Raw genomic sequence first — 14,389 nt, forward strand, 5'->3', positions numbered from 1 at the left:
CCAATATGAGCTAGAAAAGTGCCTTGTAGTTACTTCTGCCCACATGGACTCTGTTCTTTTAGAAAGCCTTTCACTCTCTTACTTACTCGTTCTCTCTCTCTCTCTGTCACACACACACACACGCAGGCATACCGGGTACCCTCAGCACTCTCGTTCTCTCTCTAGGGTGGTCATCTGTTGGTGACGTAGGGGATCTGTATTCTGTACCTGGTCCTTCTTCTAAAGGCCGAGAAGAGCAATCTCGTGCATTGCTCACAATTGCCCTCCTGCGGGGAAGGGGGCCTAAGGCTCTCTGCAGGGCCTCATGCCGTAACTCTCTCTCTCTCTCTCTCTCTCTCTCTCTCTCTCTCTGTACAGACTCTTGCCCTCTCCAGCTGCGCTCAGCGCGCTAACTCCTCCTGGAATGAAGGAGAGAACCTCTCCCCACCATCTCTCCCGTTGCCCCAAGCTGGGCATTACTGCTCTTGAGCAGGAAGTGGCAGATCTCTACCTGCCCCTTCGTGAAGAAGACGACCACCAGAAGGTCAGAGATGTCTCTGAGTGCCCAAAGCCCTTTGCCGCATTTGGGTCCTTTCGTCAGCGACATGGTGATGCGTTTGAGGGCTCTCACATTCGTACCATCGAAGCCCCTGCGAAGCTCGAGTCCTCTGTGTGCAGCCTCAAAGGTGGCCTTTCTCAGTCCCTTGCTGCTGAGTGCAATGCCCGTCCCCTCGTGGACATTGCACACCCAGACAAGTCATCTACGGAGTCTGCTGAATGCGCCTGCTCAACCTCCAAGCCCCCATATCCTCTTCGCAAGTTCTCAACCAGAGGTAAGGCCTTTTCTACAGATCTTGACAGAGAAGAAGCATGGGAGCGTAAGAAGGAACAGTACCTTCTTGATGAAGAGGATGATGATTGTGATGAAGATGAAGAGTATGGTGCTGATGAAGGGTTTTATGATGCGCTGTCCGAGCATGCCAGCGAAGGCGTTAGCTCTTCTGAAAGCGATGAAGGCGGTGCACATAATGACAACGATAAGGGCACTGGTAAGCACATTGTTGGGTGTGACAATCTCGATGGTGTAAGCCATGGTGAGGAACTCCATATCCAGGATATGCATCACAGCACTAGAAGAACCAGTAGAAGAACTCAAAGCTTCAGGAGAAAGCCTTTTCCAAGGTCGTCCATCAAGACGATGAGAACAAAAAGCCTGACAGATGAAGATTTGGAAGAACTCCGGGGTTCCATTGACCTGGGATTTGGATTTAGTTACAGCGAGCGATGTAACTTGAGAAGCACACTTCCTGCCCTGGAGCTCTACTATGCAATCAATAAGAACTTTGTTGATGCGCAAACACGCTCTTCACCTGTGTCACCCCTAGAAGGGAATGCACTTCTTCGGACCAACAGTGCGGGTAGCGCGTCAAGTCCATCTAGCGAGAATTGGCGTATTTCTAGCCCAGGTTGGTCTTACTGCAGCTTATTGTTAACATGTTTTGACTGCTTGTTTGAAAATACCATACGATTTTTTGTGTTTCTTCATACCTGCATCACATGTTGTGTGTGTCATGGAGATTTTTTTCTACAGCCTTGTGCTACAGATAGTTTTACCTTCTAGAGTTCACCAGTTTCACTTTCACCTTCAAGAGATGGTCTTTACTTCAACTTCACTTCATCGCAATGGTTGGCCTTCTTCTTTTTGAGTGGTTTTTGGCAGAAGTATTGTCTTTTCTAGGTGTAAAACCATATTGAATCTCTAGAACAGTTTCCTAGTGGCTTTCAATGTTCGGAAGGATTTCGGCTTTCCCCAAGCTCAGCATTGCCCTTTTTGCAAGCTGAAGCTGAGTTATTAGCATTTCTTAGTCCGGCATTACACGTTGTGCATCAGACTTGCATTTCAATCACAAAAAAAAACATATGTATGTGATGCTAGAGACATTTCTTGCTCATTAACATTGAATTTTGATCATACACAAAGCTTGTATTGGATTATTATCTGGATTGTGGATGCATGTTTGAAATTTTGATGATCTCTGCGAGGCATCAAGCAACTATTGAGATTCTTCCAAACCAGCATTGAACTCTTAAAAATGCATATTCATCTGTAGCTTTATTGTACATTGATTTTGGATGTGGTAAACAGAAAGGGGTTGGGAAAGTTGAAGTGTTTTGTGAAGGTCACTAGATTCCTTTGTAAGTGAGATTGGCCCTTCTATATGAAACCGTCTGATAAAAATGTGGGTGATTTCAGGTGACCATCCTAGTCAAGTCAAGACAAGGCTGCGACATTGGGCGCAAGCAGTGGCATGCTCTGTCAAGCAGGGCTACTAGTCTTAAGTGCTGTGAAGCCGATAAATTTCTCTTTCACAAGAAAGCCATCTAAAAGATTCAGATTTCAGATTTCAACATGTTGCAGTTTGGTGTTCAACGATGTCACTGTTGCACATTTTGTGTATATGGCTGACGTTTGAAGTTTTTTACTTTCCGGACCTTAGCTCGAGCTGTTGCCTTCAGCACAAAGGAGTTTGATCTTCTTTAGTGAGTAAAGAGATCATGTTTTGTGATTATGGCGGATTTTGTATCATTGGTACCCCTGTCGAATGCAGAGGCACATGGTCTGCAAAGTCTTCTCTTTATGCAGCTCTGCTATTTCTGCATAACGGATAATGTTTTCCTTTATCCTATTAACATTAGCCTTTCATGTACCTTGCAATCATGCTACAGGCTCTTGGCGTCTTCTAAGCACAGGGGCCTTGTCCAGCTTCTAATTATGTCTGCTCCCTTCCCAAGCCTGGGTAAAGATGCAAGCAAGACAATAGCATTGTTACTCCTAATGGTTTTTGTGGGCTGTATATGATAGTATATATTTGTACTGGGCACAATCTGAAGGGCAAGATCTGTCGATGGGATGAACTTGTTGCTTAAAGCAGGACTATTTACTTCATGTGTATAATTGTAGGCGCTGTGGAGTTTGCCATGATATGGACCTTGTGCGGTTTAGGTGGGGCAGGCCCCACTCCTTCTCTGCCCATTCTGGCAGAGTTTGATGACACTCTTTGTGCCCTCTACTGGAGTGCATCTGTCTATGCTGTGAACTGCAAGGCGGCATGCAGAGGCAGCAGCTGCTGGAGTTCAGCACCGCTGGCTACTCTTCGAATCTGTTCTTGTTGTTGTTCAGCTGAAATGATGTATCATCTCCACTTGCTGCAAGGTGAAGCAAAGCCAAAGTTCCATTAACGCTGTTTGTCGCTTACCTGCGTGGGCTCGCCACAACAGTTGAAAGTGGAGAATGTGGGTTTGGCCACTACTGTTTTGCACCAACCATCAACCATCGCAGCCAGAAGCTGACAATGGCATGCTTGCAAGTGGTGGAAGATTATCAGACCCCTTGCAAGGGTATATCTGGACAAGGGGAGCGTTAGTACGTGCAGTTGGTTGTTGTAGATGCTTTCTTGTCAGGATTATGTGAAAGGAAGGTGTTGACGAGGGGTAGGTTTTCAGTAGGGAGGAGTTTTCTTGTTGTGACAGATTAATGAAGTACTAACATGAAAGTGGTGGTCGTCTTATAGACGACGAGTTTGTGGGCTAAACAAAGCTGAAAAAGTAAGTGCAACCTTGCAAAATAGTGGGTGTGCATGTCTTGCTAGTTCCAACTGCATGACAAAAGTATTTCTGACATGTAGCTAATAATATAGTAGTTGGAGCCCAGTATGTCATCACCCTTAGCTTACTCAAGTTTCACGACACATTGCATCCATCCAGCTGAAGGCGCCCGAAGGACTAGTAGTAGTCCATCTGCAGAGAAACCGAGAGCTTCAATAAGTCTCTAGAATTATTGTTCCAACACGGCTCATGCCTAGATTATTTACAGATAGTAAAGAAATTGCTAGTGTCAAATGTTCTGTTCCTTGCCTGAAGCCTCTCTTCTGCATTTGTGGAAGATTATTTTGTAGAATCATATCAATCTCTTCATAGATTTAGGGAAGAGATAGTTATGTAATTTGTGGTAGGGGCTTACTGTAGAAAGTAGATGAGGTTGTGGATGTATAGGTAATCAAGAAAAGTAACTTCCGCCACATTGTGACTAATTTTTATGATCTCTTTGAACATGATTCGAACCTTGGAAATTGCAATGTTAAAGCTGGCTTTTCGAATGTTAAAACAGCCGCCCCCCTACTCTCTGAGTTGAGTAAGGATGAATTCTGTTGACCACTTGTTTCAATCGACACACCTAACAATATTTTTTTACAAGTAGCTGTGGTTAAAACATGATGCTGGGACGAAAATATGTGGGAGACATCAGTGGTGGAGATTTATATCAAGCACATCCTTGATCCTAGATGCTGTACATGTATGTAAACATAACTGATGAGGGAGTTGCTGAAGCTTCATCGGAAATAAATGCTGTAAACATGAAGCTGTCATTCCTTCCATTCTCAATATGACATAGTGAGCAATTGAGAGTGGAAGGTGTTAGGAGGAATGTTTTTTGTTTTTCGTCATCAAAGAACAGCAGTCAAATGATCATTTTGTCATTTCTGCAAAAGATGAGCATGGTGAATGTAATGACCACCAGAAGAGAATGGTTCTAGCAGCACAAAGCATTTGCTGCTGTGTGTCTCTCTCTCTCTCTCTCTCTCTCTCTCTCTCTCTCTCACACACACACACACACACGTGCACGCAGGAGCACACAAATGCAATCTATATGACAACCACACTAACACCTACCAATAGAAGTCTCCATGGAACACTTCTGTTGAGATATTAAATACTAAGCTCCCATTACAAAAGTGAAGTGATCATAGGATTCTCTTGCCTACCTATTTGTGAAATGCAGGGGTCATTTCCAACTTTACTCCTTAATTTTACTGCTAATGTCAGTCTTCTTGGAGGCATTACAAATTTTCTGTTGACAAAAGCTGTTGCCCTCTACTCCTTGAAAACATTCATAGCCCTCTACTCCTTTGAGATTAGCTCCAAGGAGACAATGGAAGAATCTTTGAGGCCAACAAGAAGCTGTCCATCACCAGAAGACCTTGTAGAGAAAGTAGTAGCAACCAAAAAACATAAATCATACTGACAAAACAACCCTCACATATCCACCCACACTCACTGAAGTCCCAAACATGAAGTCTAACGAGTATGGACAAGATGGAATGGGTGCACGTACACAACCAAGCTCCACTCTTCCATACAATGCAACGCCTGGATTTCCCAAGGAGCAAGTTTCAAAGCGCACAGAAAACAAACAACTAAGGCTGAAAGAAGCAAACGAACATACAAAAGACAAGTTAACAGAAGCATCCGACACATGCAAAAAGAATCATCAACAGCATTGATAATATTGGCCGCGTCTGAGAATGGTAAGTGCAACATGGCCGGTGGTAAACCTACTCAAAACCTAGAACTAAGAAGAGACCAAAGGAGACAGGCTCAGAGTGTTGTAGCTTGGAAAAGCTACCAAGGTAGCTTGGAAAAGCTACCAAGGCAAGGTCAACTAGATGATGAGACTACACTCTAGAAAACGCACCTCAAGAACACTTGTCATGTACAATGATGACGATGCCTAAGGCAAATCGTGAGCAATTGGCCAAATGTGGTCTACTATAGCCCACTATAAGGGTTCACACACACACACACTCTCGCTCTACAATAGCAAGGCAGTGTATGGCATTGTGGACCTTTGTGTATGGCAGTATTGCTCTTGGACTCAATGTAATCACATGCGCACGTGTACACCCGTGTGTATGTATGCATGTGTACCAGGTATGTGCTATAGAGCTGTGAAAAATGTGGATGGCTAAAACAAGCCAGAATTAAAATGGGCACCAATATTACCATGAAAATGACTTATCGGACCTGATTCAAAGCTCAAGTGCTCTTATAAAACCATCTTCTCTCGACTATGAGATCTTCAAAAAGTCCCTTCAGTGCTAATGCCAACATTTTGAGAATAATCCAGGTTGAGAAACAACGCTTGGTGACAACACTTGTGACGCAGCGTTCCTAGTAGCGCTACGACTTCATGCAAATGGATGGCATAAAAAACAATTAAGACTATGCAATTGATGGTTCCATGAGGGGAATTCGAAACAAGGATGACCCACAGCGGGAAACGGCTTCGTCTATAAATGACACGGGGCCTAACTCAAGGGATCTACGGCTGGCGCGTTATCGGCGGGACGGGGAGGGCTTTGGGCCGTTGGATTGATGCAGCAGGGGGGGGGGGCAGTACTATATATAGTACTGCGTTACTGGAGTTTCAAGCAATCGCGACAAGCGGGTTGGATAGGTACTCTGTGTGTGGAGCGGGAGGTGGTGGGGTGAAGTTGTGATGCGGGCACATGGGGGCCTTAACTTTTTGATATCCATAATCCAAAGCTGGGATCAACGGTGGATTGAACATCCACCGTAGATCCCTTGAGTTTATCCCGTGACGCTTATAGACGAGGGGGGAACGGGGCCAAAAGTAAGGAACAGGAATGGCTCGAAACGGGAAGCATTAAAAAAACATTACACATGCAATTTTTGGTCCATGACCCACAGCGGGAAATGCGGCTGCTGAAGGTATGGAACAGGAATGGCTCAGAATGGGGGGCATACAAAACACTTCAAAAGGGACTTTTGGTCCATGAGGCTAGAGCTTGTATGGCTTCAATCTTGGAGGCTTAGAGAGAAGGTTGCCCAAGCTCTCCATATGTAACTGAGGCATGAGCCCTAAATGGGAGAGAAATGGTTATATAAAGTCCTTCAAAACTGGTTCTCCCATTCAGGTACATTCCGGAGGTAGAAAAGAACTGCTATACTTTCACATTAAACACAGAGTTGGGCATTTATTGAAAAAGAATCTTCCTCTACATAACAAGTATCCTCATGAGTCCTCTTGGTACAAGAAAACCTTTTTACTTACCTGTCTTCTTCTTGTATTAACAAGAGGAAGCCTTTCATTCAGAAACTTGCCGAAGAATATAAGACACTTAAGCATCTTTTACAAGGCTCTCCCCTCCCTACATGCATCTTGTTGTTCATTTCAAGTTCTCAAATTGCAGCACAAGAACATAACAACGCACTTTGGCGACGCATCTTGGAGCGTCACAAAGTGGGTAACATCTCCAACATCTTAGATGTTTACACTTCAGTCTAATGATCTCTCTTTTAGAGCTTATAATGCAAACGTTAAACACATAAATACCTTCAGCACAGCCTCAACCAGGTAGGCAACTTCAGTATGTAGGCCCCCACCTGCATTTTCTGCAGCCACATTCTCCTTTGCATCAACCCCAAGATCACCTTTTACATCATCATACCAGCTCTTCAACACTTCAAAGACGATAGATTTGAACTGTTAGTTATGTGGATCGACAAAAAGAGGATATGTTGGATGGAAAGCCTCGCAAGGTACTCCATTCATGAGACCCTCCATAGTCATGTCAAATCAGTAAGCTTCATCCTCAAAAAGTTTCTTATAAGCCATGTCTGTAATTTGAGCTTCAGATAGATCTGTAAAATACCCACATAACGTGCTAAGACCTTCCGACTCCGCAAGCCTCCTGACTTCCTCTTGGACCATTTCAGCCGTGGTTTGTTTTAAATCAGTCAGATTGCATGCTATCTCCATCCTGTTCATACCGTGAAGTAACGCCATTGCTTGACATGCGGGTAGCCCCCCACCTCGACTACTCACATTCTTGGCGATCCTACGACCCAATTTCAAATTGTTTGACAGGATCGGAATGTTATAATTGGCAATCCATGGGCATGCACCCACTACCACAACTCCACTTTTTTGGCTTGCAATATTAGGCCCAAAATCTGCCACCAAGCCTAATTGCTGTGAGATTGCATAACCCGCCCATTGCCCCTCTGTGTTTGGAGAAAAGTATCCCAAAGCTCTCCTTATGGCAGCAAGAGGCCTATTGTCTTGGTGAGCTGCCCCATAGACAAATGTTGGAACTGCAAGCAAGGAAATAACATATATTGAAAAAATTATTAAAAAAAGACTCACAATTCCTTCAAATTCGCCATCATTAAGCCCAAAACCTCTGTCGTCACCCTCAAAGCCACTCAAGCTTTAAAAGGAAGCATTATTTACATAATAGCCTTCTAGTGTCCCAGCACATACCTACGGATAGAACAGATTACTATGTCATCAACATATGCAGCATTGGTTACACATTGATCACTGTATCATCATAAGTTATGCAACGTCTTCACGATTGCAAGCCTTGTTGGAAAGTCCCTGACCATTTTGCCTTTTTATGAGCACTTTGCATACATAAGCTCTTCAATGGCAGTCCCAAGAACAGAGTAAAAGTTAACCTGCAAATTGAGAGCTGATGTGTGAGGCAACATTGCAAGCAAGCGACGCGACCACAGGTAAAGAGGCGGAACGAAGAGGATGGAAGCAGATGTGGTCGATGACACCAAGACGTGGGTGGGAACCCACATGCTGCTGAAGGTCTATGTGGGAGAGCGCAGCAGCTACCATGTCTAGCACAGCAGCCTTTAAAGGGGACTTCTGCTCTGGATATGGAGGTAAGGCTCCAGCTAGTGTGTAGCCCACCCTGTTGTAGTGCTGATCAGGAAAGGTGTTGAGAAGAGGCGCTTGACGCGAGTGGACTGCCGCTGCTGCGGCTATGGCGTCCAGAGCTTTCTGATTTCTGGACTCAGAAATGTAAAGCTTGCAGGATGCCAACGCCTCCTTCGCCACTCCTGCCTTCATAATCGATAATCTCTAGATTCGATTTCACACACTTGAGGACTGGGCGACTTGTGAAAAGGTCTAAAAGAGATACAATTGCTCCACGTGGCCTTCTCCTTTCCGCTGAAATAAATCGGCTCTGGCTCTCTCTCTCTCTCTCTCTCTCTCTCACATATGGTGCGCATAGGCACCGTTTGGCCATGCATTTGATCGAAAAGCGCCCTCCACATCACGAGGTCTTGCCACGCCCTTGTCCTGCAAGCAACCGGTGTTGAAGGTCATCAACGTAATGGAGCCCCTCCCCTTCACCACGTTCAAAAACATTTGTTCATGCGGCGGGAAGAAGGCTCAGCGGTTTGCAGGCCTGCAAAAGCTGACAGGTTGTGGGATGAAGCGAGCTGAGCCATTAGTCTACCTCAATGTCTTCATTAGCAAGAACAAAGCAGGGCATTTCTTCAACTAACGCTTCACATGTGCACAAGCTTGGAGCTGGCAAGTAGCCATTCCCTAGTGAAGCACCTGAGGAGCGAAAGGTACATGTGCGCGTTACATCTCTCTCTCTCAAGTGTGGTAGTTTGGTTATGCCATTTCCCTCTTGAATAACATGTCTTGAGTTCAATTTTGCATATCGGATAGATCTTTAAGGTCTCTTGGGATAGTTTTCTATGACGTTAAAGTACTCTTCTTCTTCTTCTTCTCTCTCTCTCTCTCTCTCTCTCTCTCTCTTCCCCCCAACCATGATCTTCTCTCCAACATTGTCTTTTGTCCATGGCTTGTTGTTCTGTATTTGCAAATGAGTGACAACTCGACGGCTAAGGTACACACACACACACACACACACACACACACACACACACTTTAGTGGTGTTAGAGATTTCTCAATTTTTGTGGTATTGATGAATATCTAGCCACCATCACCGGTTTTGTGTCCATAGAGCAACACCAAATCCACTGCAGCAAATCTAGCGAAGAAGCAATATTTGTTATACAAGTGAGCATAACGAGTTTTTCTTTCTGATTGGACTAAAAGCATGTGCTTAGGAGAAGGAGGATACGAGTTTTTCTTTCTCATCGAATTAAAAGCCTATCCTCAAGAGAAGGAGGATTTGTACCAAGTCAGTAGGATATGAGCTAGATGAATTGGCGACTGACCTTCACAATAATGGGTTACTTCAAAAAGATGCATATTTAGAGAGCACATTGTTGAGTGCGTATTCCAATTGTGGTACCCTCATGAAAGTGTGAGAAGTTCTTGATGGACTTCTTATCCAGGATGTCGTCTCTTGGTATGCAATGATTGCAGGAATGCAGAAATGGATGTGGCAAGAAATTACTTTGCTCTAGGCCTCTTTATTCTAATGAAAAGCGTCACGGGTTTTGTGTCCACAGAGCGGCAGCAAATCCATTACAGAGAAGAAGCAATATTCGCTAGACAAGTCAAGCATAGACATGAAGAGCATGGCTTGTTGCAATGCTTTGGTCGATATGTATGCCAAATGTGGTGGCATCGTGAAAAAACAAAAAGATCTTGTTGGTATCCTCTCCAGAATGTCATCACTTGGGACGCGCTGCCTGTAGGATATGCCCAATATAACTATGGCAAGGAAGCTCAATGCTTTTCTCACCAACTTTAAAGGCAAGGCCTCTCTCCGTGTGAGGGCCATGCCAGGGACCACCGGCTGTACCATTTCCAAATGGATACATCGTGATCTCCGACATCCCTCTCGCTTGAGATCGACACCAAGACAGGACTTCTCCTGCTCTTCGATGCCAATTCAAGAGGGTGATAACCTTCACTTTCTCTCATATGGATCCCTTAACTCCGAAGCGCCTTTGCTTACCGGTCCAACTTTCCAATTACAGTCTCTAAATCCGAACTCAACTCTCCAGGGTCAACTGGTGGGAGTTCTCTAATTCACCCTTGGTTCAAGGTCACTGACGCTTTTTTCTCAGTTATGATTGAGCACAACCATCAGTGCGTTCCTCTAAGATGAGTGTATTTATCAACTACATGAATCCCTCGTTTTAAGTTTGATTCCCGTCCCGTAGATCGGAGTCCCCTTCACCTGTTCTTGAATTAACTTAATGGACAACATAAAATTGGGTTCAACTTTTCGGCCAACAAATTAACCCTCCGGAATCCACCCACCCACCAAACTGTTTGGTAAATGCACCTTCCCAAGGTAGTACTATGATACTGGAAAACAGTATTCCAATCATGTCAAACCAAGAATACATTTCAAGCATTTCAAAGCAGCAAGAAAACTGTTGCATATCCTTGCAAGTGTGTATTTATCAAGTCGTTCTCACCTTTTTTCTCTTTAGAAAATTTTACTTCCTTTTTTCTTTAGTATTGGTAAATTTTATCTAGTTATCTTTCAAGCAATCACATATAGTCCTCTAGGCATAACCCTATTCTCGTCCCAGGACTTGGGTATCCTGTCTCCTCCGCCACATGTGAAGGTGGCGTCTTTGCACAATTTCCAATTCTTATTTTTCTTGTGTGGGAAAGGCTTCAAAGATAATATACTCTAGGTTCTTTTTATTAAAAATCCGAGAAGCAGAGCAAAGGTCTGATTGATGAGGACAATTGCGGGAAATCCCATCCGCAATTGCAAAACAAATTTGAAAGAATACGAATTTGAAAAGAACAATGAATATGCTCCTATGATGATCCTTGCTTTAGAGTGGGTCATGAATTAAAAAGATCTTTAGAGTGTACAAACTTACAATAGTAACCTTGTTTTGAGTGATTATGCAAGAGTCGATGCTTGTTGTGTAAGAGTCGAACCCTTCAAAGAATAATATTGTAAGAGTGAAAATGCAACATTCCTAAGAGTGGATATGTTAGTGTAGTGAGAAATACATGCAATGAAGTACGAATGATCAACAAATTCTACTCAAAATAGGTTTTAAGCTTACCTCTTGCTTTCATGGAGAGGATTAATCACACAGTTAGGAGAGGATTAAAGATTTGGAAATTTTTCAATTGGCAAGAGAGAAGGGAGGCTTATTTAGAATGGAAATCTTCTTTCTCAAAGAAAACTTCTTTGGTTATAATAAACTTATCCTTCAAAACTCAACTTCCTTTTGAAAATTAGATATTAACTTAGTACGTCAATAAAACTTTTACACACATAATTTATGAAAAATCAAGAGCATCTCTTTTGAAAAAATTATAATTTCTCTTCTTGAAAAATAAGGTTAGTTCCAAAAATAACTCCATTACCTAGTTGCCTTTGATTTGTAGTATTTACCTTCATAAGAGTAGTGTAATAGAATATAAGTAACTTAAAAATCACTAAAAAAGCTTATGCATGAGATTAAGGGATAATTAAGGATATTAGTCACCATTTCATCATGCATACTATTTAAGTAATTATGATCTCCAGTCACCTATGGTTAAGGAGAGTGTTTTTAACTCTCTCTATGCCATATTAGTCTGGTACCCGGGGGATTCACTATGGATTTCCGTATGGTATCACGTGAGTGTACAAGAGGGGGGGTTTTAGAGGTCAGACATAAGCGTATACAATAGGGGTAGCCTCACATTATTTCATGCTTGTACCGTGTGAATAAGGGAGGAGGGACCTACCCCGGGGGGGGGGGGGGGGGGGAGGGATATGCCATAAGACACATGCCCTAACAAGCCAATTAAAGAATCTTTCACATGAAGTTGTTGTTCTTGGTATTTCAAAGAGTTAATTTACTCCACTAGAAAACTAAGATAGCTATACCAATGAGAAGAAATGGTACCTCCCTGTCCTCTCCCTTAGCTAACATCTTATAGACTTGTTCAACAAGTTTCTAGATTTGTTGGGGTCGAAGCTACCATAAACTTGACTAATTTTCTTCTTTGTAGCCACTAGATATCAATATCTTGGACATTCATACCCTCATTAGCCTCTTCAACATCATCATCATCAAACCACCAGCTGCATAGCCTTTGCCTCCATATCTGCAGTATCATTTTATTTATTGTTGTCTTCTTGCACATCATCCAAGTCACTCTTCTCTTCTTCTTCTTCATATGAAAACTCAATAGCAACACCAATGGCATGATCAAGAGCTTGCATTGTTTAGTAGCTTTTCAAACTCTTTCTTCTCATCTAGATCCTTGGTGTTGTCATTCTTCAGGACAACTAGAACTTTATCAGCTACCCTATGTAAAATATCTTGGGGTTTATCGCCATGTTGTTGTTGTACGAGGTTCAGAAGGGCTTCCCTCTTGTGTATCCCCTGAGTGAGGGGGCCTTAGCCATGTGATACGCTTATGTATCACCAAGTTGACTTATGTATTAAATAGTTGAAAGATTCCCTCTTACGTATCCCCTAACTAAGGTCCTCACACTCGTCCCTTATGTGCTATGTGCTGAGACTAGGAAATGGCAGCAATACTGCATACACATCGCCAAACAAAGGTGCTGGCCATGTCCTTGTTGGCAACCAGCTCGATGCCATTTCGAGTATTCCTTTGGATGGGGGGTTTTGCTTGCCCAAATATGGCGGAGGCATAACCATCCCATTTCAACCAATGAGAGCTTTGATTTTGATGTTGTGTTATGAAATGGTGATGTGTAAATAGTCCTCTTCAAAGAGTCCGTCATGTTTTGGATATGTGCTCGCTTAAAAATGGCTGTGTTTAAACATCCTAAATTCAAAGCGACTTTAGTGGAATCTGGAGAATCTCAGATTTTAGAGATTTGGTTTTGAACTCAAAGCGGAAAGAGACTACCATGTGGGCAAGCATGAGGAGTGGAGCTCTCAACTCTGTGACTCGCGAGCTTGAGTGTGCAATCTACCATGTTCGACTATGTGCAAGCAACGACGTACTCTGTAGACCCTAGGACTCTACATGGCTCAAGTAACCTCTCTCTCTCTCTCTCTCTCTCTCTCTCTCTCTCTCTTTGTGGCATGGACATGGGCTTCTTGATTCTCTTGATTGTAGGGTTTATTGCATGATTGTTGTTGAGAGCTTTTTATGTCTTGTATATGGTATTGTTGCTCAAATTACTTGCACTGTTTGTGGTTTTTGTGGTCACAAGCTTGTTGAGGTATAGGTGCCTGCGCCTTGCCCGGCCGCCTAGAGTCATGGCGCCCACTGACTTGTATACCTTATACATTGCATAAGTGTATAGGGGGCTGCTCACTGATTGAGTCTCCCCACCCATATCTGTGTGTCGTGTGCTCTTCTCCTTCCTCTTCTCTCTTGCACAATTCCTTCAATTGGTATCAAAGCCAAGTTCAGTGCGTTTTTGCATAATCGCGCGCGCGTGCACTTTTCAGGCAGATTCTGGATTCGGAGCTTGGAAATTCACACTCGGCGTTCCGGGAGCATTTCCATCAGGTGACCTAGTGACCTGGGGTTTTACCACCCTTTCAAAGATTTTTATGCCCTCTGAATTTCGTTCTGAGCACTACATCAGAAGATAGGTTTCAACCGCAAAGAAACCCGTCTTGTGTAGATTGGCAAGCAGGAGGTGGATTGGTTTGATTTTCTCGATTGTGAGCATTTGTAGGTGTTACAAGATCGGGTTTGACTCCCAGGTATACAAGTTGAGTCTAGTACTCCCACAGGTGTTGCCAATTGTTGCAGTTGAGTGGTTCTTCTTCAGTGTTGTGGCTTGCATACATGGTCTTTGAGCGGGTAATGCTCTATGTATGCTTATGTGGTGAGCAGTAGATCTTGTGAGCAAGTGCAGAGGT

General features: G+C 43.5%; 2 protein-coding genes across 2 annotated transcripts; one reads left to right on the forward strand and one right to left on the reverse strand.

Annotated features, from left to right (window-relative positions):
* The first annotated feature begins 239 nt into the window (after positions 1-239).
* Positions 240-2,908, forward strand: LOC147425136 (uncharacterized). The gene is made up of 2 exons (XM_086500807.1): positions 240-1,445; positions 2,234-2,908. The coding sequence occupies exons 1-2, from the start codon at positions 404-406 to the stop codon at positions 2,311-2,313; spliced, it is 1,122 nt and encodes a 373-aa protein (XP_086356933.1). The 5' UTR covers positions 240-403; the 3' UTR covers positions 2,314-2,908.
* A 3,880-nt stretch (positions 2,909-6,788) lies between these two features.
* LOC147425137 (folic acid binding / transferase) lies at positions 6,789-8,743 on the reverse strand. The gene is made up of 2 exons (XM_086500808.1): positions 8,302-8,743; positions 6,789-7,935 (listed from the first exon to the last, which is right to left on the reverse strand). Exons 1-2 carry the CDS (start codon positions 8,702-8,704, stop codon positions 7,418-7,420), a joined length of 921 nt encoding a protein of 306 aa, XP_086356934.1. The 5' UTR covers positions 8,705-8,743; the 3' UTR covers positions 6,789-7,417.
* Positions 8,744-14,389: the final 5,646 nt, after the last annotated feature.

Source organism: Adiantum capillus-veneris, chromosome 25, assembly GCF_014529385.1.
Source record: "Adiantum capillus-veneris isolate H3 chromosome 25, ASM1452938v2, whole genome shotgun sequence".
In the NCBI taxonomy this organism is placed as follows: domain Eukaryota; kingdom Viridiplantae; phylum Streptophyta; class Polypodiopsida; order Polypodiales; family Pteridaceae; genus Adiantum; species Adiantum capillus-veneris.

What these genes read in the sequence shown, in the direction of transcription:
- LOC147425137 (XM_086500808.1), bottom strand. Translation starts at nt 8,704, where the DNA reads ATGAAGGCAGGAGTGGCGAAGGAGGCGTTGGCATCCTGCAAGCTTTAC. An exon ending in CATCAGCTCTCAATTTGCAG is followed by an intron (nt 7,936 to 8,301) that starts GTTAACTTTTAC and finishes CCTTGCTTGCAG; the next exon opens with TTCCAACATTTGTCTATGGG.
- LOC147425136 (XM_086500807.1), top strand. Translation starts at nt 404, where the DNA reads ATGAAGGAGAGAACCTCTCCCCACCATCTCTCCCGTTGCCCCAAGCTG. An exon ending in TTGGCGTATTTCTAGCCCAG is followed by an intron (nt 1,446 to 2,233) that starts GTTGGTCTTACT and finishes GGGTGATTTCAG; the next exon opens with GTGACCATCCTAGTCAAGTC.